This window comes from Manis pentadactyla, chromosome 15 (genome assembly GCF_030020395.1).
Source record: "Manis pentadactyla isolate mManPen7 chromosome 15, mManPen7.hap1, whole genome shotgun sequence".
NCBI classification, from domain to species: domain Eukaryota; kingdom Metazoa; phylum Chordata; class Mammalia; order Pholidota; family Manidae; genus Manis; species Manis pentadactyla.
The window spans coordinates 13726342-13749030 of NC_080033.1; the positions used below are offsets into that span (position 1 = coordinate 13726342).

Consider the following 22689-nt stretch of genomic DNA (forward strand, 5'->3'; position numbering starts at 1 on the left):
TCCATAAAGAAAGCAAGCATTTGAAATTTATTTTAAAAGGGAAGGCCCTTTTTATTAACCTTGTACATTTTACTCTCCTTCTTTCAGAATCCTAATAAAAAACTTGTTTCTACCTACTTAAAAAAAAAGAACCCACAAATCAAACAAACATAGGGAACTATTAGAAGATCACTTTTGTGATGGGAAAGGAGGGAATAGGATTCAATATAAGCAAAGAAAATTATACCTGGAGTAAAGAAACTGAAGAGGACCTGGCTCTCGTCTGATCCCGGACCACTTGAAACGGACACAGAGCCCTTCTCCAAGAGGATTTCCAAAGCAGACCCACCCTGGGGAGACTAGGAAGTAGCCCTCTTACCTTCTTGGGCAACATGCAAACCAAAAGCCCTAATGATCATACAAACACAAAACAATCACTATTTTAAAAAGCACACACACATTCTACACTTGTCTCCCCTCCCTTCCAGGTCCTCTTCAATAGCGGAGTCCTGAAGGTGGCGGTCCCATGACCACCGGGCATTCACAGGACGTATGTGTTCTTCACCAGGTGCTCCTTGTCGTCCCCAGAGCTCCAGATGGTGCAGAGGGCATGCTCCTGGTTCCTCCGTGCTACCCTGATCAGGCAGACCACGGACGCTCCCAGCAAGAGGATCAGGATCATCGCGAACAGCCCCACCAGGACCACCACTGGGGATGAGAGAGAGGCCTCAGAACAGGCTGGAGGGCAACAGCCACCCAGGCTTCATGAGGGACACAGGCCATCCATGTAGGCTGAGGGTGAGGACCAGCACCCTTGCCAGATGCCCTCCCATCCCATGTGGGAAGGGCCTGAAGAACTGACACCACCCACCAGGAAGTCTTTAGGATATGTCCCCACCATCCTAAGCAGATTCCTGAAAAAGGAGGTGCCATGATATGTGCACACAAAAGGAGTGGCTACTTATCTTCCTTTTTTTTTTGAAGAAAAAATTCCCATGTCAACCCTGTTACTTCCCTACTTCTTCTCAAGGGCAACCTATAGGAGTCCCAAGTTAAAAGATGCACATCAGGATGCAAAAAGCACACACCTCGCCCCTCAACTAGCCACAGAAAAAGACGTAGCCCTGCAGATGGTGGGGGTGGCTGCCTGTGAAATGATGTTTAAGGGTGGGGTAAGGGTGTACTTGGAGCAGGACTGGGAGGGGACCCTCGTGCTCCTAATTGCCCAGGAAACTTTAACACTGGTTATTCCACTGCAGTCCCACTGGCCAGTTTTTTGTTTTTTTTTAGTATAGGTGGGGCTCCACCCAAGAAATGTGGCCTCCTGTGGCAGCTACCTGGCTCCCTCTCCTCCCTTGGCTACAGAATCAGACAGGTGCAATTCTCCATCTCCAACCCTCTAGACCTGGACTCCTTTCTGCCCCATGCTTGGCAAATCAGGTTCTAGCTTCGCTCCTCTTCTAAAACAGAGCAGGCACACAGGCCAGGTCTGGGCTCCTTAGGAGGCAACAGGTGGAAAGAGGCCAAACCAGTGTGGCAGGTCCTTTGTGCAAACACCACCATCCGTGACTCAGGCTTAGAATAAAAAACAAAAGCGAGAGGAAGTCCAGCCTGTGTGTCAGACTGGACCACTTGGGGACAGCAGCAGTGGCCTCTGCCTTGCTCTGCCTGCACACAGCGAGGGCTCTCCAACTTCCTCTCTGTCACCCATAACCAACTCTGTACACTCCACAGCAGCCAAGTTCCCTCCAAACCTGCAGTCAATCTCAGGCCTGTGCACAGAAGATCCCCACACACCTCACAGTGGGACTTGTCTCCAGTCACCCCAGGGGCTGCCAGGGTGGAGTCTGACTCACTCCCGACCCCCATTTATGTGCACTGTGCAGTAGGACAAACGTCCACCACACATTCCAAGCTGCCTGGCCATTCTCATGCAGAAGCATGACTTTCTACCAAAACTATGTTTACAGTGAAGGATGATGTGTCCAAGACGACATGAGCCTGCACAACCCCAGCTGAGCTTAGTCAAGGAAGACAGGTGGGGGAGAGCCAGAGGCCATTACCTTTAGTGCCGTGGGGCAGGACAGGATACAACTGCTTGCCTGGAAGGAAACACAACCTTGAGGGCAGCCCAGTCTCCTCTTGCCAGAGCTGCCACCAACTGAGGACTCTCTTCAGCCCTGGGCCTTCCTGGAGGGGACCTTGGACATGTCTGCTCAACAGCAGGGGCCAAAGCCCAGCCTTCCTCCCCTAGAGTCCCAAGGACAGCATTTCCAAGGCCCTTGGTCTGGTGTCTTCTTGGGAAGGTTCATCTGCCCACCATGGTTTCCTGGACTTTGAGGAGTCAGACAGACTTACCAAAGCAGCGGTGCATGCACTCCTCCTTGGAGAGATAGCTGTTTTTATTGCCCCGGCACCCCCCGTAGATGAAGTTATCACAAGAATTCTTCTCAGCATCAAAGTACCAGCGTTGGAAGGATGCGCGGCAAGGCCCAGTGACTGCCTTGGCAGTGCAGTATTCTGGGAGCGAGACAGCCCAAGGGGTAAAAATTAGCAGAGCCCAGCAGGAGTGAAATAGCTAGAATGTTTCTGAGCAGTCACACAGCTGCCAGCCCAAGGAGAAACTGCTCTCTGCTGAAGAAACTGTAATTTACAGATGTGGCCAGTCTGGCCCACTCTATACACTACTCCACATTTTCAGATATCCTTCTCTTTACAGCCAGACTGTGTCGGTATGTAGGTTACTCTATGCCATGTGCTGTTCTAGGCACTTTACTAGGTTTAACTGGGTGTCTAAGAGATCTGTCCAGGGCCCTTTGTTTCACACTTGGGGGCTCTGAGGCAGAGCTATACACAGTACACTCTCTGCCTAGGGCCACACAGCTGGTGAGGGGAAGAGCCCACACACCACACCACCTCCCCACAGCAAAGCTCCCCACCCGCCTGCCCTGGGGCATCAGGATTCCTGCCACCCTGGGGCAGCCTCACAAGTTCTATCACCTGGGAAAGGTCAGGAAGCCCTGCGCTACAGTTTCCTTAGTGGAAATCCTCAAGTGTGTGTCAATTTTCAACTAAACAGTAAGAAAACGCATCTTGCCCATACATAAATATTTTTTTTTAATTTATACCTTCATAGTTGAAAATATTGATGGAGAAGTCATCGGAATTCTGCCTTCTGGGAACTAAAACACAAACACCTGAGTCAGGGAAGCTGGGATGGACACAGGATATGGGCCTAGCAGGGGCTGAGTCTAACAGGGCCCACTGAGGGTGTGTGGATATACTGGCACCTAGAAGAAAGGGTGTGGAGCCCACTCCACAAGTAGCTTTGCTCCATCACCAACCAGGTTACTGTGGAAACTATAACCCTAGCCACATTTTCTGGGGTGATGATGGAGATGGTCTTCTTCACTCTCTGACACAGTGAAGAAACCTCCTAGGGAAATTTTCTTCTGAAACAGGATGGAAACCAATTATCATGCCAGCACCCCACGGTTCTGCATGACCTTGGACAGGCCAGCTCAGGAATAAAGAGTGAACCCAGGCAAAGCTATGGCCATGAAGAGCACTGGACTCCTGGCCTAGAAAAACTGGAAGTGACTCTAATCTAACTCTAGGCATTCTGCAAGTCAGCCAACTTCTGAACTCAAAAGCTCACTCTCATGTGAGCACCAATGTCAGATGCAGAGGACCAGAGCTAAGACTGCAACCAGTGCATGGCCATGGGCCAACTGTCTTCAAATGAAGCGGGGGCACATTCCCTCCCTCCAAGGCAGGTCTGGCCCAGCAGAGCCCAATGCCTGGGGACTGATCTTAGGGAAAGCTGGGCTGGACTTGCTGATGCATCTGGACCACTCACCCCAGGCTCTTGATCCAGAGTCCTTAGAGCAAAAATGAAGAATGGGGCAGCTGCTGTCAGCACTACAAAGCAAGCTAACACAAACCTCAAGATCAAGGACTGCAGCGGAGATGGAGGTGGGGGTGGCAGAAGACAGAGGGTTCAGCACAGGGCGGGAGGCACCAAGGACAACAGAGAGCAAAGGAGAGAACAGGCCAGGAGAGGTGGGGTGGGCAGTGAAGACAGCATGGCAGGCCGGGCCAGGGGGCTTAAGGCCAGCCCAGAGAGAAGGGCCTGAGCCACATGCAGCTACCACAATAATCCCCCAGGAGGAAGCTGAGGCCGGCCCAGATGCAGTGTAGAATTCCTCAGCCCTCTTGTCCACTGTACAGAGTAAGTGGACTCCCGTGTAAGGATGCCGACAAAGAGCCAGAAGCTGGCAGCCCAGGCACAGCCCCCATTTGCCAATTTTAAGGAAACAGAACCAGGAGGTGGAAGCCCTTGTACAACTCCAAAATTACAGATGTCCTTTCATAGTTCCCCACCCAGATGGCCCTCATTGCATCCTGGGTCCTTTTAAAAACCTACCACTTGGGACAGAGGAATCTGCTCCATTCCTGCTCGTGTCCAGGTCACCAAAGGTGTTCTCTACAAGGGGACAAATAAACAACATGGTGAGAAAGTGCACCTGAAGACTGCCCAGTGCAAGAAAACCAACTGCAACACTGAGCAGCCACGGGCCCATGAGCCTTTCCCAGCCAACTCCCATTTCTCCTTTATGTGGCCCACAAGCCTGCCAGAACTTGGAAATAAGGAACCAAGACAGGCCTTGTGGGTTCAACTTTAACATCAACTCTTTGGGAATCAACTCGCTATGTGAAGTGACTTTTACAAAAGGACAGAATAGTTTCCAGGATCAAATAACCCGTTTAACTGTATTAATCCACCTTATGAATTAAGAAGTTAAGGGGTGCACAGCAGCATGAATGTACTTTATGTCACTGAACTATACAGTGAAAAAATAGCACAAACGGTCAGTCTTATGTTATGTATACTTTATCTCTCCAAAGCTAAGGGCGTGGGGTGAGAGGCTAACCGGTTAAGGAAGCACATAAAGGGAGCACCGGCAGGGTTCAGGAAGGACAGCAGAACTTGTGATCCAGCAGACCATGTGGAAAGGCAAAGGGCTGTCCTAACCCGAAGCCACTGAATTCACACCACAAACCTCCTCCTCTCCTCCAAGTATCTCCCGGGGATTTGGCTGAGAGGCTTGCCTACACAGACTGAAGGTACAGGCAGCACAGGACCCCACGTGTCTGCCCCTGGATGGTTCTGCTTCTCACTATAGATCTATTGGCTGGCATTCTCATTATCATTTGGCTTCCCAAACAGCCTGTCTGCCTGGGAGAGAAGATGCTGGCAAAAGACTCCAGTAACTAGTTGCTCTGGCAATTCCAGCTCTCAAACTCATGAGTGAACCCCTCGAGACATGCAGGGGAGCCACACTCTGGACCCCCTCTAGGGAGACAGCTACCTTCCCCCAGCAAAACTCAACCCATGGCCCCTTGGGGCGACATCCTGTGTGAACGCCCACTGTCCACTGCCTGGGTTCTCACGATGGAGTAACCAGACCAGGCAGGTACGTTTGATACAGTCACCTCCTGACTGGGACAGGACAAGGAAGGTAGTAAAAAAGTATCTTCCCTTAATTATCCCCCACATGAGATCAGATGACCACAGAAAAATGTTAAGAAATGGCTTTTTCTTTAGACACTATCAGTAAGGTTGCTAGTTGCCCCCCAAAGGTGAGGGACTTGCCTCTATGATCCAAAAACAATACCCAGGCACCTCAGCTCTCCAAACACTTGCTGAGTGCCTGCTAGGCACCGGGCACACACAAACTGAAAATGCTCCCTGAGGAGCTTGGTCACTGCCGGGCTGTGTACACGGGCACCACACCTTAACCCTCAGGCCACCGCCAAGGCCACTGCTGTTTTCCCCTCTTTACACACAACTTTTGCAAGCTTATCTAGTTTCTGAATGTAGAGCTCAAAGCCAAACTGACTACAGCCAGTGAGTGAGGAGACATAAAAATTCCACGAGGATGCAGGGCCTGTCTCTGGGCACAGGTTTGCAGGCCAGTGGTGTGCAGTGAGCACTGAGGGAACCAGCGCACCCCAACAGAGTCATAACCTACAGTCCTCATGTCAATGCCAGGCTGTCAAGAAAGGATGCAAGATATCATGTAACAGTGTTAGGCAGACGGCCAATGAAAATCTTTCACAGACAGTTTGGCTGGTCAGCTCTCAAGAAGTCCCTCACGGCTCAATTCAGAGCCAGAGCACACTACTGTGGGGTTTTAGGTTTTTATTTAAACTGTGAGGCTCTGAGAGTCAACATTATGTTGACTGCACAGAATCCCTCGCAGGTGAGGGTGGGAGGATGGATTCCAGGAAGTATGTTCTGTTTAGCATGACTCATTACTTGGCTGGCTGGGTGAGCTCCAGTCATTTGTCCCAGAGGTAAAAATAAGCCACAGGCCCACGGAGAAGGGGGAGCAGCCTGTCTCAGCAGACCTGAAAGACTCTGCTTGAGAAGTGGAAGGCCACTTCCTCCTATAACAGGTCGGGGTGGGGCTTGCACACAGCAGTTGGAGAAAGGAAGTTGGGAACAAGACCCAGTCATCCCAACCCCCGGCTCCAGCCTGCATCTGCTCTCCCCTTTCTGGGAAGGGGTGGGAGGACACAGCTGTGAAACCACTGGGCGGGCAACCCTTTGACTATTTCTTCTGCTTTTAAAAACATCCCCTGGTTCAGCCATGAAGAACTAACCAAAGGCGAAAACCCACAACCCAAGTAATAAACTGTCTTGAAATAACAAAATTCCCCAGCTACCACTGTCTTACCTGTGACACCTGCACATTTCTCAAGACACTCCTTCTTGGTCATGTAATTATTGTCATTCCCTTCACAGCCTCCATACACAAACTGCTGGCAGGATCTGTCAGTGACATTGTACCACCACCTAGGCATGGAGGCCCGACATCGTCCCACTATCTTTGAAACTCGGCAAAAGTCTGAAACACAGAGCAGAGATCAGTGAGCTTGGCAGGGCAATCCTGGCGAAAGAGAATGAATATGCACAGACCTGCAGGAGGAGGCCCAGTGGTCCAGAGCCCCCAGAAGAACCAGAGCTTCAAGTTCCAGCATGGGTCCTCTGTGAGTTGTTACTAAAGTTGCCACCAGGCCTTCTTAAGTGATTCCTTTCTTGCACAGTAAAGAGTCACATTATCTAACAACAAAGATACCAACCCACCCAACTGAAATATATTTCAGGGGCATGTTGATTTTGTCCCTGCCTCTACCATCAAAGACACACACATCCCATAGAGAAATATGACTTTCAATGTCAAAAAAACCAGACTTCAGGATCCTTCTGGATATGTGCCCAGCACACCAGCCCAAGGGGAACTTAGCACTGAAAGACTGGAGCTGGCAATATGAGGTCAGGAAGGACCTTTCTTCTTAACCTTCCATCTGCTTCCTGCCCAGGCAGACCTCTGCACACACACATTACAAGAGACTCAGAAAGCAGACACCTAACTCTATTTCCCCCTATTGCCAACTCCCAGCTCCAAAGGCAACTCAGGTCACTCCTCTGCTTCAGCACTGGTAATAGCTTCCGTCTGAGCACACAAAGATGGGCCTGGGTTTCAAGGTGTCCCCAAATCTGGCCTCACGGTAGCACAAGGACACAAAAGTCATAAAATTCCAGTCAGATACATTTGCTTGCAGAAGGTTTAGAAATGTGTGCTCTCTTAAATAAAAGGGAGAGATTAACAAATGATGGAAATACCACCTACACCCAAATGAGACATTCTCCTGCAGGAATCAGAGGATTGAAAGTAAGTTGGGAAGGGAGAAACCTGACCATGTGATTCAGTGTCTGCCCTGTACCACCACGGCACCTCTCCCCACACCCTTGCCTCCACTGGCCTCTACCCGCTGGCATAAGGCATTCCATCTGGTGGGGCCTGGCACAGGGTACATGATAAACATCTCAAATAAAAGCATTCTAGGCCCAACACTTGGTTGCAAGTTGTCATTTACTCCTTTCTAGTTGTTCTCATGTTTGTTAGGTTTACTTCAACAACTAGGGAGTAACGTTCAACAGCACAGAGGGCAGGATCTGTGCTTGTGTCTTCCAAAATATGTCACAATGATGGGCATGAAACCAAGTGTTCCACAAAACATCAATCTGCAGACAAAAAAGGTTGGTGCTGTGCAAAACACACACACACTCCCACACATACCAGTAAATCACAGGTAACTGATACAGCAGAGAAGGCATATTCTGATGTAAGCAACTCGGTTGAGCTGAAAGCAACCAACCATCCATTAAATCACCAGTTAAAAAGTACCTTATCTAGACAGTTCCTATGAATGGAATCCTACAGTGTGTCCAGAAAAGGCAAATCAATAGAGACAGAAGGAGATTAATGTTTGCCTGGTACTAGGGGTGGGGAGTGACTGCAAATGGGCATAAGGATCTTTTGGGGATGATGGAAACGTTCTAAAATTAGATTGTGGGGATAGTTGTACAACTCCATAAATGTACCAAAACCCACTGGATTATATACTTAAAATGAGTGATTTTTATGGCATGTTAAATACTTTAATAAAGCAGGTTTTTGTTTTTAAACAGGAGTGCCCTTTGTGGGCACATCAGACCAGAACCAGTTGAGAATGCACCTAGAGCACTGTTTTTGACAATGTGCCACCGGCCACAAAACATACCGAATCAACAAAGCCCAGGGAGAGAACATGGCAGAAGAGTTCTCTGATGTGCGATTCTGCCTGACCCACAAGGCTGTCAAATGCCAGAGGCAGCACTGCTATCACCAAGACAGGACAGAGAAGAACCACACAGGACCCACGTAGGACTGCACACCGAGAGCAACACGAAGCAGAGAACACCCAACTGCTTGAGGGGGCAGCCTACAAACGCCCCACCAAGCTAAGAGGCCTGGAGAACACACGTGTCCTCGCTTCCTGAGCCATTTCTGGTACAGTCTTTTTGACAAAAATCCCAAGGGAGGAATTCTCCACTGTAAATGGGTAAACTGCACAGTGTGTAAATTACATCTCAATTAAAACTAAAACCTTAGAGGGCTGAATGAAAGCTCAAGGCAGCCAGGCACCACAGACACCACAGCAGAGAAGGCAACAGGGTAGCAACAGTATGGGGAGAATTCAGTGGCTTTCACAAGCTGGGGTGCCAGATACACACACTGTGCAGGTGTAGAAGCTGAGGGATGTGTAAAGAGACCAAGAAAAAAAGCCTATCTAGAGATGGATGACAGCCAGCTTGGTAAAGTCAACACCGCCTGGGAGCTGGCCCTCATCTCTGCAGGCTCAGACACGTATTCTCTGCGCCCCAGCGCTGATGAGATGCAGGGATGCCGACCCCTGCTAACAAAGCGTGTGAGAGGACACAGAGAAAGTAACTGTCAAGCATGCTGGACGTGTACATTATCCAGCATACCACCTCAGAAAGCAAGCTGAAATGGACGCCATCAGGAGTCAAATAAGGGAAGCTTATGTAGGATTCCTGAAAACGTCCTCTCCATTGGGAGCTACCTGCAAACCAGAGGCTCACAGCAGCGAGCTCAAGATGCACTCAGTCAAGGACTGCTGGTAGGAACCTTTCCTTTCCTGACTGCCGCCATGTTTCTTCTTGGCTGCAACACTCTCTCCTGTACGTGTCATGGTCCCTTCTTACGGATTTTGTGGGCTTGGGAGTCTGTTCTGTTCTGTTTCAGACAGCTGCTCCCATCTGCTCTCAATGACTACAAATCGATTTCATAATTTAAGTTTCAGAAAGTATCCTTATTTTCAGGTTTCTTGGGTGGGGAAGAAAGGGATGGGGTGGAGGGACTTCACTTTTGTCCCAAGGGAATTTAAAAACACCTCTTTATTAAGAAAAAGTTTGAACCAAAAACACAGTATTTCTGGACAGACAGATGCTGACAATTGCTGAAACTGAGTGATGGTCCATGGGGGCTCATAAAACTTTTCACTACATTTGAAAATACCCATAATAAAAAGAGAAAAAAGATAACATTTTTTACACAAATTTGAATGAAGTAAAATGGCTCTAGTAGCTTAACTGGGTGAACTAATTTAAACTAAGACAAAATTTAACCATACCCTTATTGTATCAAGATAGTAAGTATAGAGTATACTGTAAGTATAGAGAAAAGTCTAATTTTGTCACATGCTTTTACTTATTAAATTGCTTTTAAGCCTCTATGATGTGTATTTCTACTCTCTAGGCTTAAGGAAGTGACCTCATGTTTAAGGATTTTGTTTTCTGTTTGCTTGTTTCAAAGGAGACAGTGTTCCTGTAGGAAACACAGGCCATGTATTCTTCACCTCCTCCCCAAATAACATCAAAGCATTTTCTCTTTCATGGTCTCCAAAAAGCTTGGACAAAAAGCCAGAAATACTTAAGTATGTAAGATGGCTTCCATTACTTAACTTCCTTCAGAAAAAAAAGTAGTTCTGTATTTTGGTAGATCCAGATTAAAATCAAAATGAACCAAAATTCAGAGTTACTTGTTTCTTGACACCCCATTTAGTAAGCATTATGACAGGCACATTATGTTCGCTATTTCTAATGGTCACAATACAACTGTGATTCATGGAGTAACACCCCTTTACAAATGAGGGCAACAAGGCTTTTTGGGTGGCTAAGCTAAGGCAGTGGCAGAGCTGGATCTGAATTCATACTGGTCGATTACAGCCAGTGCATTAACATAATGACCCTTTAAACAGACAGAAAAAGCCACTAACGGCAATAGGTAGTGGGAAAAAAAAGAAACCAAGTGGCCTAAAAGCCCAAACATTCCTCGGACTTTTTCTGAGAATTCACCAAGGCCAGTTCCTCTGCTGGGTCTCTGTTTACAGTCACACTCAATGACAGGGTCACAGACAGAACTATGTCATGTGACCTGGCCAAGCTGAGGAGCAGACATGGTTGGACAAATTATCAGGAAGTTATTCTTTTTTTTAATTAAGATATCATTGATATACAATCTTATGCTCAGGTTTTGTGGTTACTACATTCCCCCTATTATCAAATCCACACCACATACCCCATTACAGTCACTGTCCATCAGCATAGTAAGATGCTATAGAGTCACTAGTTGTCAGGAAGTTATTCTTTAATGAATTCTGTTGTTGTTATTGAGATGACAAAATGATATACTGGCCTTAGAATAGTGTTGGAAAACAACCATGAAAAGTATGTTGAACATATCAAGTATTATATGTATGTTCACAAACGCCAGTGCAAAATTAAATACATACTAGAAATTTTCGAAATATACAGGAAGAACAGAGAAAAGCTAAAGGGCACCAAATCTGGAGAGAACTTGCTTCGGAATATATAAAAATGGAATTCCTGCTTTTTATAAACAGTAACCTCATGGAGATGCATCAGAAATGGTTAAAACCACACATTATTGAAATAGGAAACGAAATTACAAAACCCTGGCAGGCATTCTGAACATTATCTATTACAAAATTGCCAAACAGACTGGTCTTTCAAGAAAAACAGGTTTCTCTAGTTCGGAATTCACTAGAACTTTAACCAAAACAACCAGCCGATGCCACTGTGCAAGCAAGCAGGCTGGAATGATCTGCTTTCCCCTGTAACAAAGACACCCCAGAAATTTTAGGCTCCCAAGCACTCCAATCTGTTTAACATTACAGACTTAAGATGATGGTATCTAATCATTCTCCAAAATCGCACAATTGCAGCTGTGCCTTTTCGATCTCCTCTAACAAAATATTTCAGGTATTCTAGAAAGTATAGAAAATACTGTAACATTTGTGTGCACCTACTTCTCAGCTTTTTAAAAAAATTAGTATAGCTGACATAGTATTGTTTCAGGTATACAACACGTTGATTTGACACTTGCATACATTACAAAATACTCAACTCACATCACCACACTGAATTAGTGCAATATTATTGACTATATTCCCCATGCTGTAACTTTCACCCCCATGAGTTATTTTGTAACTGGAAGTTTACAACTCTTAATCCCCTTCATCTACTTCACCATCCATTTTACTTCTCAGCTTTATCAAATTCCAACATTGTAAAGGACTAGGCATTACTGACAGAGCTGAAACCCTTTCTATTGCACTTCAATCCCACCTGCTGTCTCCCCCAATTAATGATCACCTTGAGTTTGATGTTTTCTTTTGTTCATGTTTTTATACTTATTCAGAGTTGTTTACTTTTAAAACAAGCAAAATCAACTTTCCTAGGATTCTAGTCCTTGATACACTCTTTACTCCCATGAGTGCTATAAGCTGAAGAACAACTGCCTTCTCATCAGACTGTATGCCTAATAAGAAAGCCCCTATCACCTCACAAGCCTGCAACCACTCATGAACTGGTGGTCCTCCTCCTCCCAACCATCTGGTTTTCTAGAGCACAGGTCAGTGACCTTGTTTTATTGTGGGCCAAATGATAAATGCGGGCAGTGCTTTGCACAATAGTGTGGAATCATGAAAAGCAACAGGAAAAATTATGCCTGTTCCATGACCTTTAATATTTTGTATCAAAACATAAAAACTGTGGGTTATAAATGTATAAAATGAAAAAACAGTAAACAAATTATTTGGTACACTCTCAGTTAAAACATTATAACCTTCAGAATTGATGTTTCAATTCTTTGTTAAGAAAAGACAAACCAACAGTCTGAAGAGTGCTTGGGATGGGTCTTTAGCCATAGAACTTAGAATAATATGAATAATCTTTTCGGTGTGCTTCAGTGAACTATCATACATCTTTCTAGGTCTAGATCAGCTTCTAACTTGAATCCTTTGCCCTTTCAATGTCACTTAAGTGCTCTCAGAGTTCCTTTACTCTCTGTGGAGGTCTGTTCCTGCATTATTTCCACCAGGACACCATTCTTTTCATCACCCTGTGGATAAGTGGGCCTCAGGCTGCATACCCAGTCCTCAAATGGAGGTGAAGTCAGCATTCCCGCAGTTAGCTGGTTCATTCATCACTCCATTTACGCTGGACTGGAGTCTCACTTCCAGCAACACTACTTTTTCTCTTTGGCACACTTCTGCCTTTTTAGCCAGTTCCCCCTATCGACAACCATTCTGGTAAACTATCCCACAGGTTCCTCACCGCAAAACAAGGAGGCAACAGTGCAACGGCATGCTTTAATATGTTTGTGAACTGAGTGTAATCGGTATGCAGTGACCAATACACCTTGTGTATGTGCCATTTACACAGTGGTTTGTGGCTGAACTTGTACTTGATCCAAGTACTCACAGTTGATAAACTGTGGTAACGGAAACTCGTGCAAGTCCAAAACATGCAAGGCAAGTTCTGCCTTTATTTCAGGCTTTGCGGGTCACACAGGCTGTTCAAACTACTCAATTCTGTCATAGCATGAAAGCAGCCTGCATATGGTCTGCAAGCACAGTATGGTTTCACATTTATTAATGGTTGAAAAAAAATTAAGAGAACATTTCAAGACATGTAAAAATTATATGAAATAGAATTTAAGTGTCCATAAATAAATTTTTAATTGTCTACGTCTGCTTTCATGCTAGATTTTGAGCCAAATTTTGCCAATCCCTTCTTTAGAGTGTTTATAAAAATAGCCTCATCAGATTTTCCACCCCTATCATTGCAAAACTCAGCAAGTCTTGTATGTGTAGTCAGAAGCTATCAGACTCCTATGGTTCACATTTCTTACAACACTAACCATGCTTTCCTCAGGTTTATCCCTTGCCAAAAATGCTGAAGCACACCTTTCTATCACTAAAAACAGTCCTACTCTTTCTGTTAAAACCACTTAGAATTCTAAGGATAATGGCCAAAGGGAAATTGTTTGCTACAATAATCCCAAGACATTTGAAAATCGTTAATTTACACACAAAAAAATAGAACACAGTTTACTTCTCAGTATCAAAAAGCAAAGAAAAGTAATGAATTGTCATTTAATTCAAGAGTTTCAAACAGGAGCAACTATTGCCATGTCCACAATGAGCCCCATGTTTGCAGACCTGCAACAGTTGAAAATTTATCACCAAGACTCATCTTGCTTGTCCTGGTTAAATAACTTGTGAGAAATCCACATGATGGAATACTCAGAGCTGTTAAAAAAAGGCAAATACGTATGTGCCAGGATAAAAAAATGTCTATGACTAAGGGGAAAAAAGCAAAGAATGGTTTATGATGATTCCTTTTCTAAATTTTAATTTAGACACATGTAGGAATCTACCTTCAGGGAAAGGGACTTTTCTTAGAAGAGTTTTAATACTCTAATCTTATAAATGCATTTCTTTTAATTTTTTTAAGGGTCAAGAGTCTTACCAGATAGTGGATTATAGTTCCTTTTGTCTGCTTAAAATTTTCAGTTAAGAAATTTAAAACTACATGGTAAGTAACGCTGAATGTACTACATTCCGTAGGGTTGTGAGCAGCACTAAGCAACAAGTGTTCGGTAAATAGGGCGACCATGTAATTCATCCTCCAGATCAGACACTTTTCAGAATTAAAGGGAGTATTCTTACTAGTTACCCTGGGACATGTGGTGGCATAAACTGGACCCCTCCAAGATAAACTGGACAGAGTAGCCATCCTATATAGAAGGCACTGACTGGATGTGGTCCTTGTCCTCCAGGGCTTCACATTTAAGTCAGATCCACAAGATTTGCTCCAATAGGGTGAAAAAAAAAAACACAAGGTAAAATATTACAATCACACCCTGAATTTGAAGGCTTGTAAGCCACACAAGGTACAAAGGAAATAATCAAAGGCTCTGGTATAGGGGAGTAATGCAATCAAGAGTCACTTGGCAAAAGTGTGTAGGACATATGCTTGCTCTGGTGAAGGATCTTGGCATACAAGATCTCTGGCTGCCTCTTCCTAACCTACTGTGTTTCCTGGGGGCAGTTTTCCTAATCTCCCTGGGAGTGGGAGATTAAGCGAATATTCTTTCATGCCTACGTGAGGAAGCATGCATGAAAAACCCTAGCCAAAGGAGTCTAGGAGAGCTTCCAGGTTAAGGAACACATCACATGCCAGGAGGGTGGTTCACCCCTAACTCCATGATCACACAAGCTCCTGTGCTGAGGACCCTTACAGGCATCGCTCTCTCTTCATCTGGCTGCATACCTGTATCCTGGATAATAAACTGATACAGGTGTCTCCCTGAGTTCTGTGAGCTGATCTAGCAAATTACTGAACCCAACGGAGGTCATGGGAACCCTTGATTTATAGCAGGTTGGACAGCAGTATAGGTAACAAGACGGGATTTTCAACTGGTGTCTTGAGGAGGAGGGCAGTCTTGTGGGACTGAGCTCTTAATCTGTGGGGTCTGTGCTAACTCCAGCAGTTAGTGTCAGAATTGAGTTAACTTGACAGAAACACCCAGTTGGTGTCTGATGAGAATTAGGTAACTGCTTGATGCGGAAAAACACACACATCTGGTGTCAGAAATATTCTGTAGTAAACAGTAAAGTTTTCTTTGCATTAGGGTAAAAGCTGAGAATGTCAGCAAGAGGTCTTGAGGACACTGTGACAGCCCAAGCTGAAGTGAAGCCCTGTGTCTGAGTTATACCTGTTCTTGATCTAGTTAGTATGAAAGTGTTTTTTGGCAAGTTTGTGAGCAAAAAGTCCCCTTTTATGACTTCTAGACTTACGTTTCCTACTTTGGAATGCACTATTTATTAATCTCAAGGCTATCTTGACAGTGGCTTATCTGGGAAAGGGCATTCGCTCACTGCAACCTGAATTCACTGTAATAAAGTGGGGAGATACAGCCAGCTTTCCCTCCATAGGCCCCATTGAGATAAATTCTTCAGGCTTACACAGATGCATTTCTTAAAACAACTCAAATGGGAGTGATTTCTTTGACACACAGACTAATATCATAGGAGTGTTGTGAAGATTAAATAATTCCTTTAGTTTATAAGTGCTTAAAACATTGGGCACAAAGCTTTGAATAAATAGTAGATGCTGTATTTCTATGAAGACCAGACTAATACAGGGACAGTGGGAATGAAGATAACAGGATGACACACTCCACAAGAAAGTCCAACTGAATGTGAAGACCAATAGGATACAGGAGATAAAGAACACCAAAAGTACAACCTCACTCAGGATTGACCAAACCAGTCCCTTCTGTTTTTCCTCTAGGCACCGTTTGTCAGGCCTGAAGCAATACAATTCTTTCTCTTCACCTAGAATAAGACAATAGCGAACTATCACACAGATCAAAGTCCTGCAACACTACATTATCATGAGATTAAGAGTTCAGAGGCTAGGGAAAAAGAAGAACAATTATGCCTTGGTTACTGATTTGGACTTTAGGTACCTTTTCACCAAGTAATTGAGATAATCTTAAAAAGTTTGGTGTGGGTAAAGAGGTACTGAATACCAGGAAGGTACTTATAGCAATTTTAATTGTACTGTGCCAAATTCCAAAAGTTGATGTTTATTTTATAACCAGCCTTATTTCATAGTGATCTAAAAATCCACCTATTTTGGTTAGCTGGATAGGTTCTGCATACTTGAGTGCTTCTGTTTCCAGTACAGAAAACTACTAACTACCTGTCTCCTCTAGGTTCAGATGCCTGGAAGCTGTCATTAGGATAAGTAATTCAGAAACCTTAAAATAAGGTTTTTATGAAGAAAAAACATTTACAATGATAAGTCAACTTAAATTATAAGACTCATAAAATCTTAGTGTTTTAGATATAAAATCTTGGCATTTTAGATATAAAATATTTAGATACAAACATTTACATTTCATAAACTATCAGGACAATGTAAACCACTCCTACCTTATATTTACCCCTCAAACAGGACTATAAATTCTATGCCTATGTAAATCCACAACTAGAATCAGAGTAGCCCATCTGAATAACTTGGAGGAAAATAAAGTTTCAATGTTTTTCATGGACCTTCACATTTGGGGTTCTTAACCTTTTTGAATCACAGACCATTTTCAGAAACTGATGAACGCTAATGAACCATCTGCCTAGAACAGTTTCTCAACTTTTTTGTTGTTCATTATCAACCCCCAAGGAGTTTTTTCATATGTTTCCAGTAATCAGCCCATTAAATTTCAATACGACAAATACACTACATATCTACTTTTGTAGAGTGGCCCTTTGAAAGGCCATAGATTATAATACCTAATATTTTCTTACCCTATTAAGAGCATACAGAAGACTGTAAATGATAGACCCTGGGATGCATAGGGACAAAGTATCACATATGAACTCAGGGACTTCAGATTAAAGGGCTTCTGGAGCCATGGACCCAGGACCTTGCTGGTGAGATCCATCTCAAACATTTGTGTGTAAAACAACAGCTAGATCCCTGCCCTCACTTCTAAAATGGCTTTCTGATAATGAAAAATGTACTTTAAAAAAATTTCAAAGTTACCCAACTCCAAAGTTCCTGGGCCTCAGCATCCTCATTCCAGCATTCTTTCACAGGGAGTATTCAAAAAGATCGTCAGAAACATGTGGAATGAATGATGTTTGGGATCAGGATTCGCACAAGACACTCATAATCCGTTAAGCTAATGCTTCTGGGTCATCTGTGAAGTCTCCATTAGTCATGTGACTAGGGGGCCACCAAGGCCTCTTGGGCTAATTAAGTTATCTTGATGTGACCCCTTCAGTGATCTCTACCCCTTCACAGGCTACTTCATCCCTCATTTGGCCTCCCGTCTGCCTCAGGGCATGGCAAAGAGGCTTGGCTACCTGACCAACTACCTTAAGACAAGCCTGAGTGTTGCGAATGATTTTGGAGATGGGTAAAATGAAAAACAGTGGATTGGGTGAAAGAGAAGTTTGCTCTCTCTACTGAAGGCTGAGCTCTCAAATGCTGACCAGGGCAAGGAATGTTTCTGGTGGAAAAGGCCCTTTCTGTCGTCAGTGGATCTAAAAGCAAAGCCCTCAATGCTCTTCAGGGACCATCACCATTTGGGCCTTGGTAGCCACATTTTCAGTACTGTGCACACCAAACCTTAACATTACCTTTCTTCATAGTACTCATCACCAGATATATATTCATTGTATTTTCTTCCTCTCAGTAAAGTCTAACGCCATGGACTGGAGGGATCATCTGTTTTATTCAGTGCTGTTTCCTGGGCCTAATACTGCCTAGCACTTGGTAGGTGCTCAATAAATATGTGAATAAATCAGTGTAAAATATTTCAAACTGTCCTGGAACCAAACTATCCTGCATGCAAACAAAACATGTGCCTCTTCTGTGAAGGACAGGAGTACTATAAGATTCAGAAAAGACTAGAATACTGTGGAGAACCCCCAGATGATCACCAACACCAGCTGCACTTTAGCTCGTATCTCACTTCATATCTTTGACCACTCAGATTACAAGTATCCATGGGGAGAAGACAAAGGACTGGTGACTAATAACATACTTTTTGGAGATTTTCTGGCAAGTTCCCTTTTTAGTCAGTTCTGGAGAAACTGTAATTAATCCAAATAGGTAGATGGAAACTCAAGATCACTAGAAAGTGCAGTGGAGGCTCTCAAAGGAATGCTGTTGAACTTATCTCCAGTGGAAATTCCTGGAACAATCAACAGGACTATGAGCCAAGTAACCATAACACAAGTCCTAATGCTCAAGGCCAGGCATAAAGTTATTGGCAGCAGAACCACACACTTAAAACTCGCTGAAGGAATTTTCGAGGTTCTATTCTGAAAAGAAATACATTACCTGCCCTTGTATTGATCAAAATTACATATTTTGGGGGCACTCCAAATACCAGGACTTACCACCTGAGACAAAAAGCCATGTACATTTGTGGCCACCTATGGGTTTCCTCTCTAGCAGCCATAACACACTCACTGCACTATACAATTTATAGGGAGTTGTTATGTTTTATTTACCTCCGTTTACTAAATAGGGCATACTCTTAAGGTGACGGGTCACAACTCAAATGCTTAAGAGATACAGAGGGCAGGCCAAGGGAATACTGTTCTTTCAGAAGCCTTGGAACCAGTCCATGGTGCTTGCTATGTGGGAACACTGACCTGGTGCTGCCAGATCTTTGTATTTTTCAGGCAAAGCCAAAAAGAAAATTTTCCATTAAAAAATTCTCAATTCTAGAAACTTTGCAAGTCACATAAAGCCTGTTTGAGGCCATAATAGATGCGCACTCTCCCTGAAAGCTAGAAACACCCTGAGCATTATCAGCTTTCCCCACGCCACCTGCAGAGGTCTGGAGCCAGGCCACTCTTTGCCAAGCCTCCAAGTACCCACTACAACCCACACCCCTTCCTATCGGCCCTCCACCACCCAGGGAATCACCAGCACTGTGAGTCTCACTGAGACCACACTGCTTGTCACCACATCAGCCCCAGATTCCTGAATTCCCCCTCATCCCCACACAGCCTGTTTTGTTCTCTCTCCCTTCACCAAACTCCTGGAGCCTCTCCAGACTTATTTATAACCTATTTTAAGCTAAATTTCTCATTTCCTCAATCTCATCTCTGAACATGCTTGTCCTTTCTTCCTCCAATGAAGACATATGCCTTCTCTTGTGCCCTTCCAAGTAGGTAGGTCTCCTTGCTCCTGGTACTGCTTCTACACAATTCTCCTCTTCTCTCAAAACCCCCCAGCTATGAATCTCATTGTCAGAGTAGATTGCACCCCACCTTCTGTGTCACCTGCTGACCCAGACCACTCTCCTCACTTCTGATTTTAGCTCAGGGCTCATGCAACTCCCATTGCTCCTACCATCATCCTAGTTGATTTCTATGTCCAGGTAGGTAATTCTCCAACCATCCTGGCCTCCTGGTTCCCAGACCACCTCTCCTCCAGTGATTCTATCTTCCCTCCTGCCCCTTCCTCCCATGGTCACACCTACACCTTGTCTCAATACCTGCAACCTCTTCAGAATCTCAGTTTCCTGCATTTTTTACTTGCTGCCCATTGTATCCTTTCTAGTTCATTCCCTCCAAAGCCTCAGCTCCAACAATCTGTCAGCCCTATTCAGGGTGTTTTCCTCTATTCAGCCCCCTCATGTCTTCACATAGACTAAATTCCTTGAGCAACTGTTATAATCACTCCCTTACACATATTCACTACCTACTTCCCCCTCACCCTACTCATCTGGTGGCACTGTGCAGCTGTGCATGGCTGGGGAAACACCTCAGAATGACCTTGCTTCCTGAGAAAAATCAAAGCAATCAGAAGAGAAGGAAAAAAAATCAGAACTATCACCTGCCTTAAATTAAGCTATTGAAAGCTTTCAAACAAACAGAACTTCAGATAAGTGAGGGCATTAGTTCACCCAGCCAGACGGGAGTACTTCTGAAAGGTCAGTAGGTCCCGCCAGCTACAGCAGCTGGGAAGAACACTGGGAACACAGAAGGCCTTGCAGCCAGACCTGGTTTTGTCAATTACTATCAAATGACCTTAGGCAAGATGTGTTAACTTCACCACAGCACCAGGTTATTTCAAGGATTAAGTAACACAGTATGACCTTAAAAGTAATAGATGTTAGCCCCAAACTCAATTTTGATAAAGTTCCAGGACAGGTAAAGGGCAGGTACATCCTAACATAATTACTTCCTAAATGAGTCCAGAAGGGCCCACAACTTCTAGTTCAGACTGCAAGTTCACCCTGCATTCCTGATTCCTGGTCCTCTAGAACTGAGCATTCCTTCACTGACCCCTAACAGCCCTGTTAACTCAGTTTTGCCTGTCAGCCTTAGGCACAGAGATTACCCAGCTCCAGAAGTCATTTATAGGTTATGACTTGGTGCACAAACATCCTTTCTTTCTGTCCACCCAAAATGCGGGCTCCTACCTACTTCTCCAATTCTTCCCCCACCTGCACTCCTACTCCAGCCACAGAAGCTGTCTTTTCCTTGAATACCACCAAGCTTGTTCTAGATTCAAGGCCTTTGTCACTTGGTTACCTCTAATTTAACACTCATCCCCAAGGATTTTTATGTGGCTGCCGCCACCTCATTGTTCATGTTAGAGCTCAGATGTCACACTCCTCAGAGACCTCCCCTGACCACCTGAGCTCAAGTGGCCCCCATCATCTTACATCACTGTGGATGTAGTTCACCCTGTTTATTTACTTAATAATTTAATACTGTGGTGAGTGCCCTTCATTTAAACGTTTACGTCTCTCCAACTAGAATATAAGCTCCCTAAAGTACAGGGACCTGGCTTGTCGAGTTACAACTGTTAGCACGGGTGCCAACACAGACCCTGACACACAGGGGCGCAGTAAGTTTTGCTCAATCAATGAATTATTTCAAGAGAGAATTCTTTTCAAAGCCTACTGTGCTTGTCTGAAGCAGTTAAGGTTGTAATACTTACTCAAAAAGACCTTTCAGGTTGTATTTTCACATAGTGTAAGAGGTTTAAACCAGGCCTTATCCTCCACCAACCTCTATGAACAAGTCCAACGAATTCAACCGAAGCTTCTCAAAGCAAACACTCTTCTACTAAGAGGCCCCCACCACTGCCAACAATTTTGCTCTTCTTCTAGATTATCAGAGAAACGCCTTTCTTGGGGGCGCTCTACTGCAACTGATCCAGAAGGGCTTCTCAGAGCGCCGTTTGTTGTCTAATATCCAGAGAGGTTAAGTGGGGACGCCTTCCCTGAGGCTAAAACTGCCACCAGGTCACCTAATCGAACCGCCACCCTTCAGGCCTGGCCTCCCAGGGCCTTCCTGCGCCATGCAGCATTCCGCTGCCAGGAAGAGGCTGGCCGTCTGTTGGGCCTCTCACCCCCTTCCCTTCCTGCCACAGGAAGGGCCGCTGCCACTCCTTCTTGGTCAACAGACCTAGTCTCCTCCCTCAGCCGCAGGAAACTTTGCCAACCCTGGCTCCTTCGCCCGTTCTCACTCCCAAAGGCCCCCAAACCTCTTCTCGAGGACCAGCCGCCCAGGGCTGATTCCGTCGAATCGCCCCCGCTTCCCTCTCCAGCCGCTTCTCCCCTCAGACCTCGTCCAGGGCCCCTTGGACTCCCACCTCCCCCCCACCACACCTTTCCCCTAACGCCCCGCCTCCGGCCCTCCGGCCTTCCTTGCCTCCCAGGAAACCCGCCCGGGCCCTCACCGTGGACGCCACGTTCTCCGTCGGCCGCCTCAGCCCCGAAAAGGAGCAGCGAGGCCAGCAGAGCAAGGAGCGCGCCGCACCGCCTGGGCCCACACAGCAGGGCCATGACGGGATCCACCCGGCCGCCCGGGCAAGGCCTCGAGCAGCCGGCCGCTGGTGTCTCGCGATCAGGTGCGGGAAGACCCTCGCCGCGCACGCGCACTGGAGCGCCTCGTGTTCGGGTGCGGGCGCTCCCAGAGGGTCGGCGCCGTGCTGGGCTGGCGGTCACGCCCGAGTCTGCGGAAAGCCGCTTTCTCGGACCGTCGGTGTGCGCAGACTGCCTCCTACGCCCACGATGCTTCCGTCCCTCCCTCACCCCCTAGCCCCCAGCGACGCTGAGCCACTCTCCCACCGCTCAGAACCCGCCACACCCTTAAACGCTCGGTGGGCGCACGGTCAATGGCGGCTGCCTCCGCGCAACTGCCGAAGGTAGCCGGCCCGGGAGGGGGCGGGGCGCACCTGGCGAGGCGGGGCGCGCAGAGCGCAGGCGCCCGGAACAGGCACCTGACCCGTCGTCCTGTTTACCGAACGCACCTGGGCCTGCCCTTGACCGGAGAGAAAGGGCCAGGACTGACTTGGGCTCCGCCCCAGGTAGGAGTTATCAGGGGAGGAAGTGCGCGCCAGCTGAGCCCCAGGGCTTCTTCTGCCCTTGCCCCTGGGCTTGTTGA

The 22689-nt window shown here is 45.9% G+C and overlaps 1 protein-coding gene across 2 annotated transcripts; it reads right to left on the reverse strand.

Moving 5' to 3' along the window:
- Positions 1 to 26: 26 nt before the first annotated feature.
- Positions 27 to 22417, reverse strand: SPINT2 (serine peptidase inhibitor, Kunitz type 2). 2 transcript variants are annotated; one of them, XM_036876671.2, is made up of 7 exons: positions 21983 to 22410; positions 6723 to 6893; positions 4406 to 4465; positions 3108 to 3161; positions 2338 to 2499; positions 2043 to 2081; positions 27 to 687 (listed from the first exon to the last, which is right to left on the reverse strand). In XM_036876671.2, the coding sequence occupies exons 1-7, from the start codon at positions 22086 to 22088 to the stop codon at positions 521 to 523; spliced, it is 759 nt and encodes a 252-aa protein (XP_036732566.2). In that variant the 5' UTR covers positions 22089 to 22410; the 3' UTR covers positions 27 to 520. The 2 variants fall into 2 exon arrangements, with proteins under 2 accessions (XP_036732566.2, XP_036732579.2); XM_036876684.2 differs by lacking the exon at positions 6723 to 6893 and having other exon boundaries at positions 21983 to 22417.
- Between the last annotated feature and the right edge of the window lie 272 nt (positions 22418 to 22689).

Coding starts and splice junctions, on each gene's coding strand:
- SPINT2 (XM_036876671.2), bottom strand. CDS start 22,088: ATGGCCCTGCTGTGTGGGCCCAGGCGGTGCGGCGCGCTCCTTGCTCTG. Junction 6,894..21,982: donor CGGAGAACGTGGCGTCCACG/GTGAGGGCCCGG, acceptor TCTGTGTTTCAG/ACTTTTGCCGAGTTTCAAAG. Junction 688..2,042: donor CCTGCCCCACGGCACTAAAG/GTAATGGCCTCT, acceptor TCTCATCCCCAG/TGGTGGTCCTGGTGGGGCTG.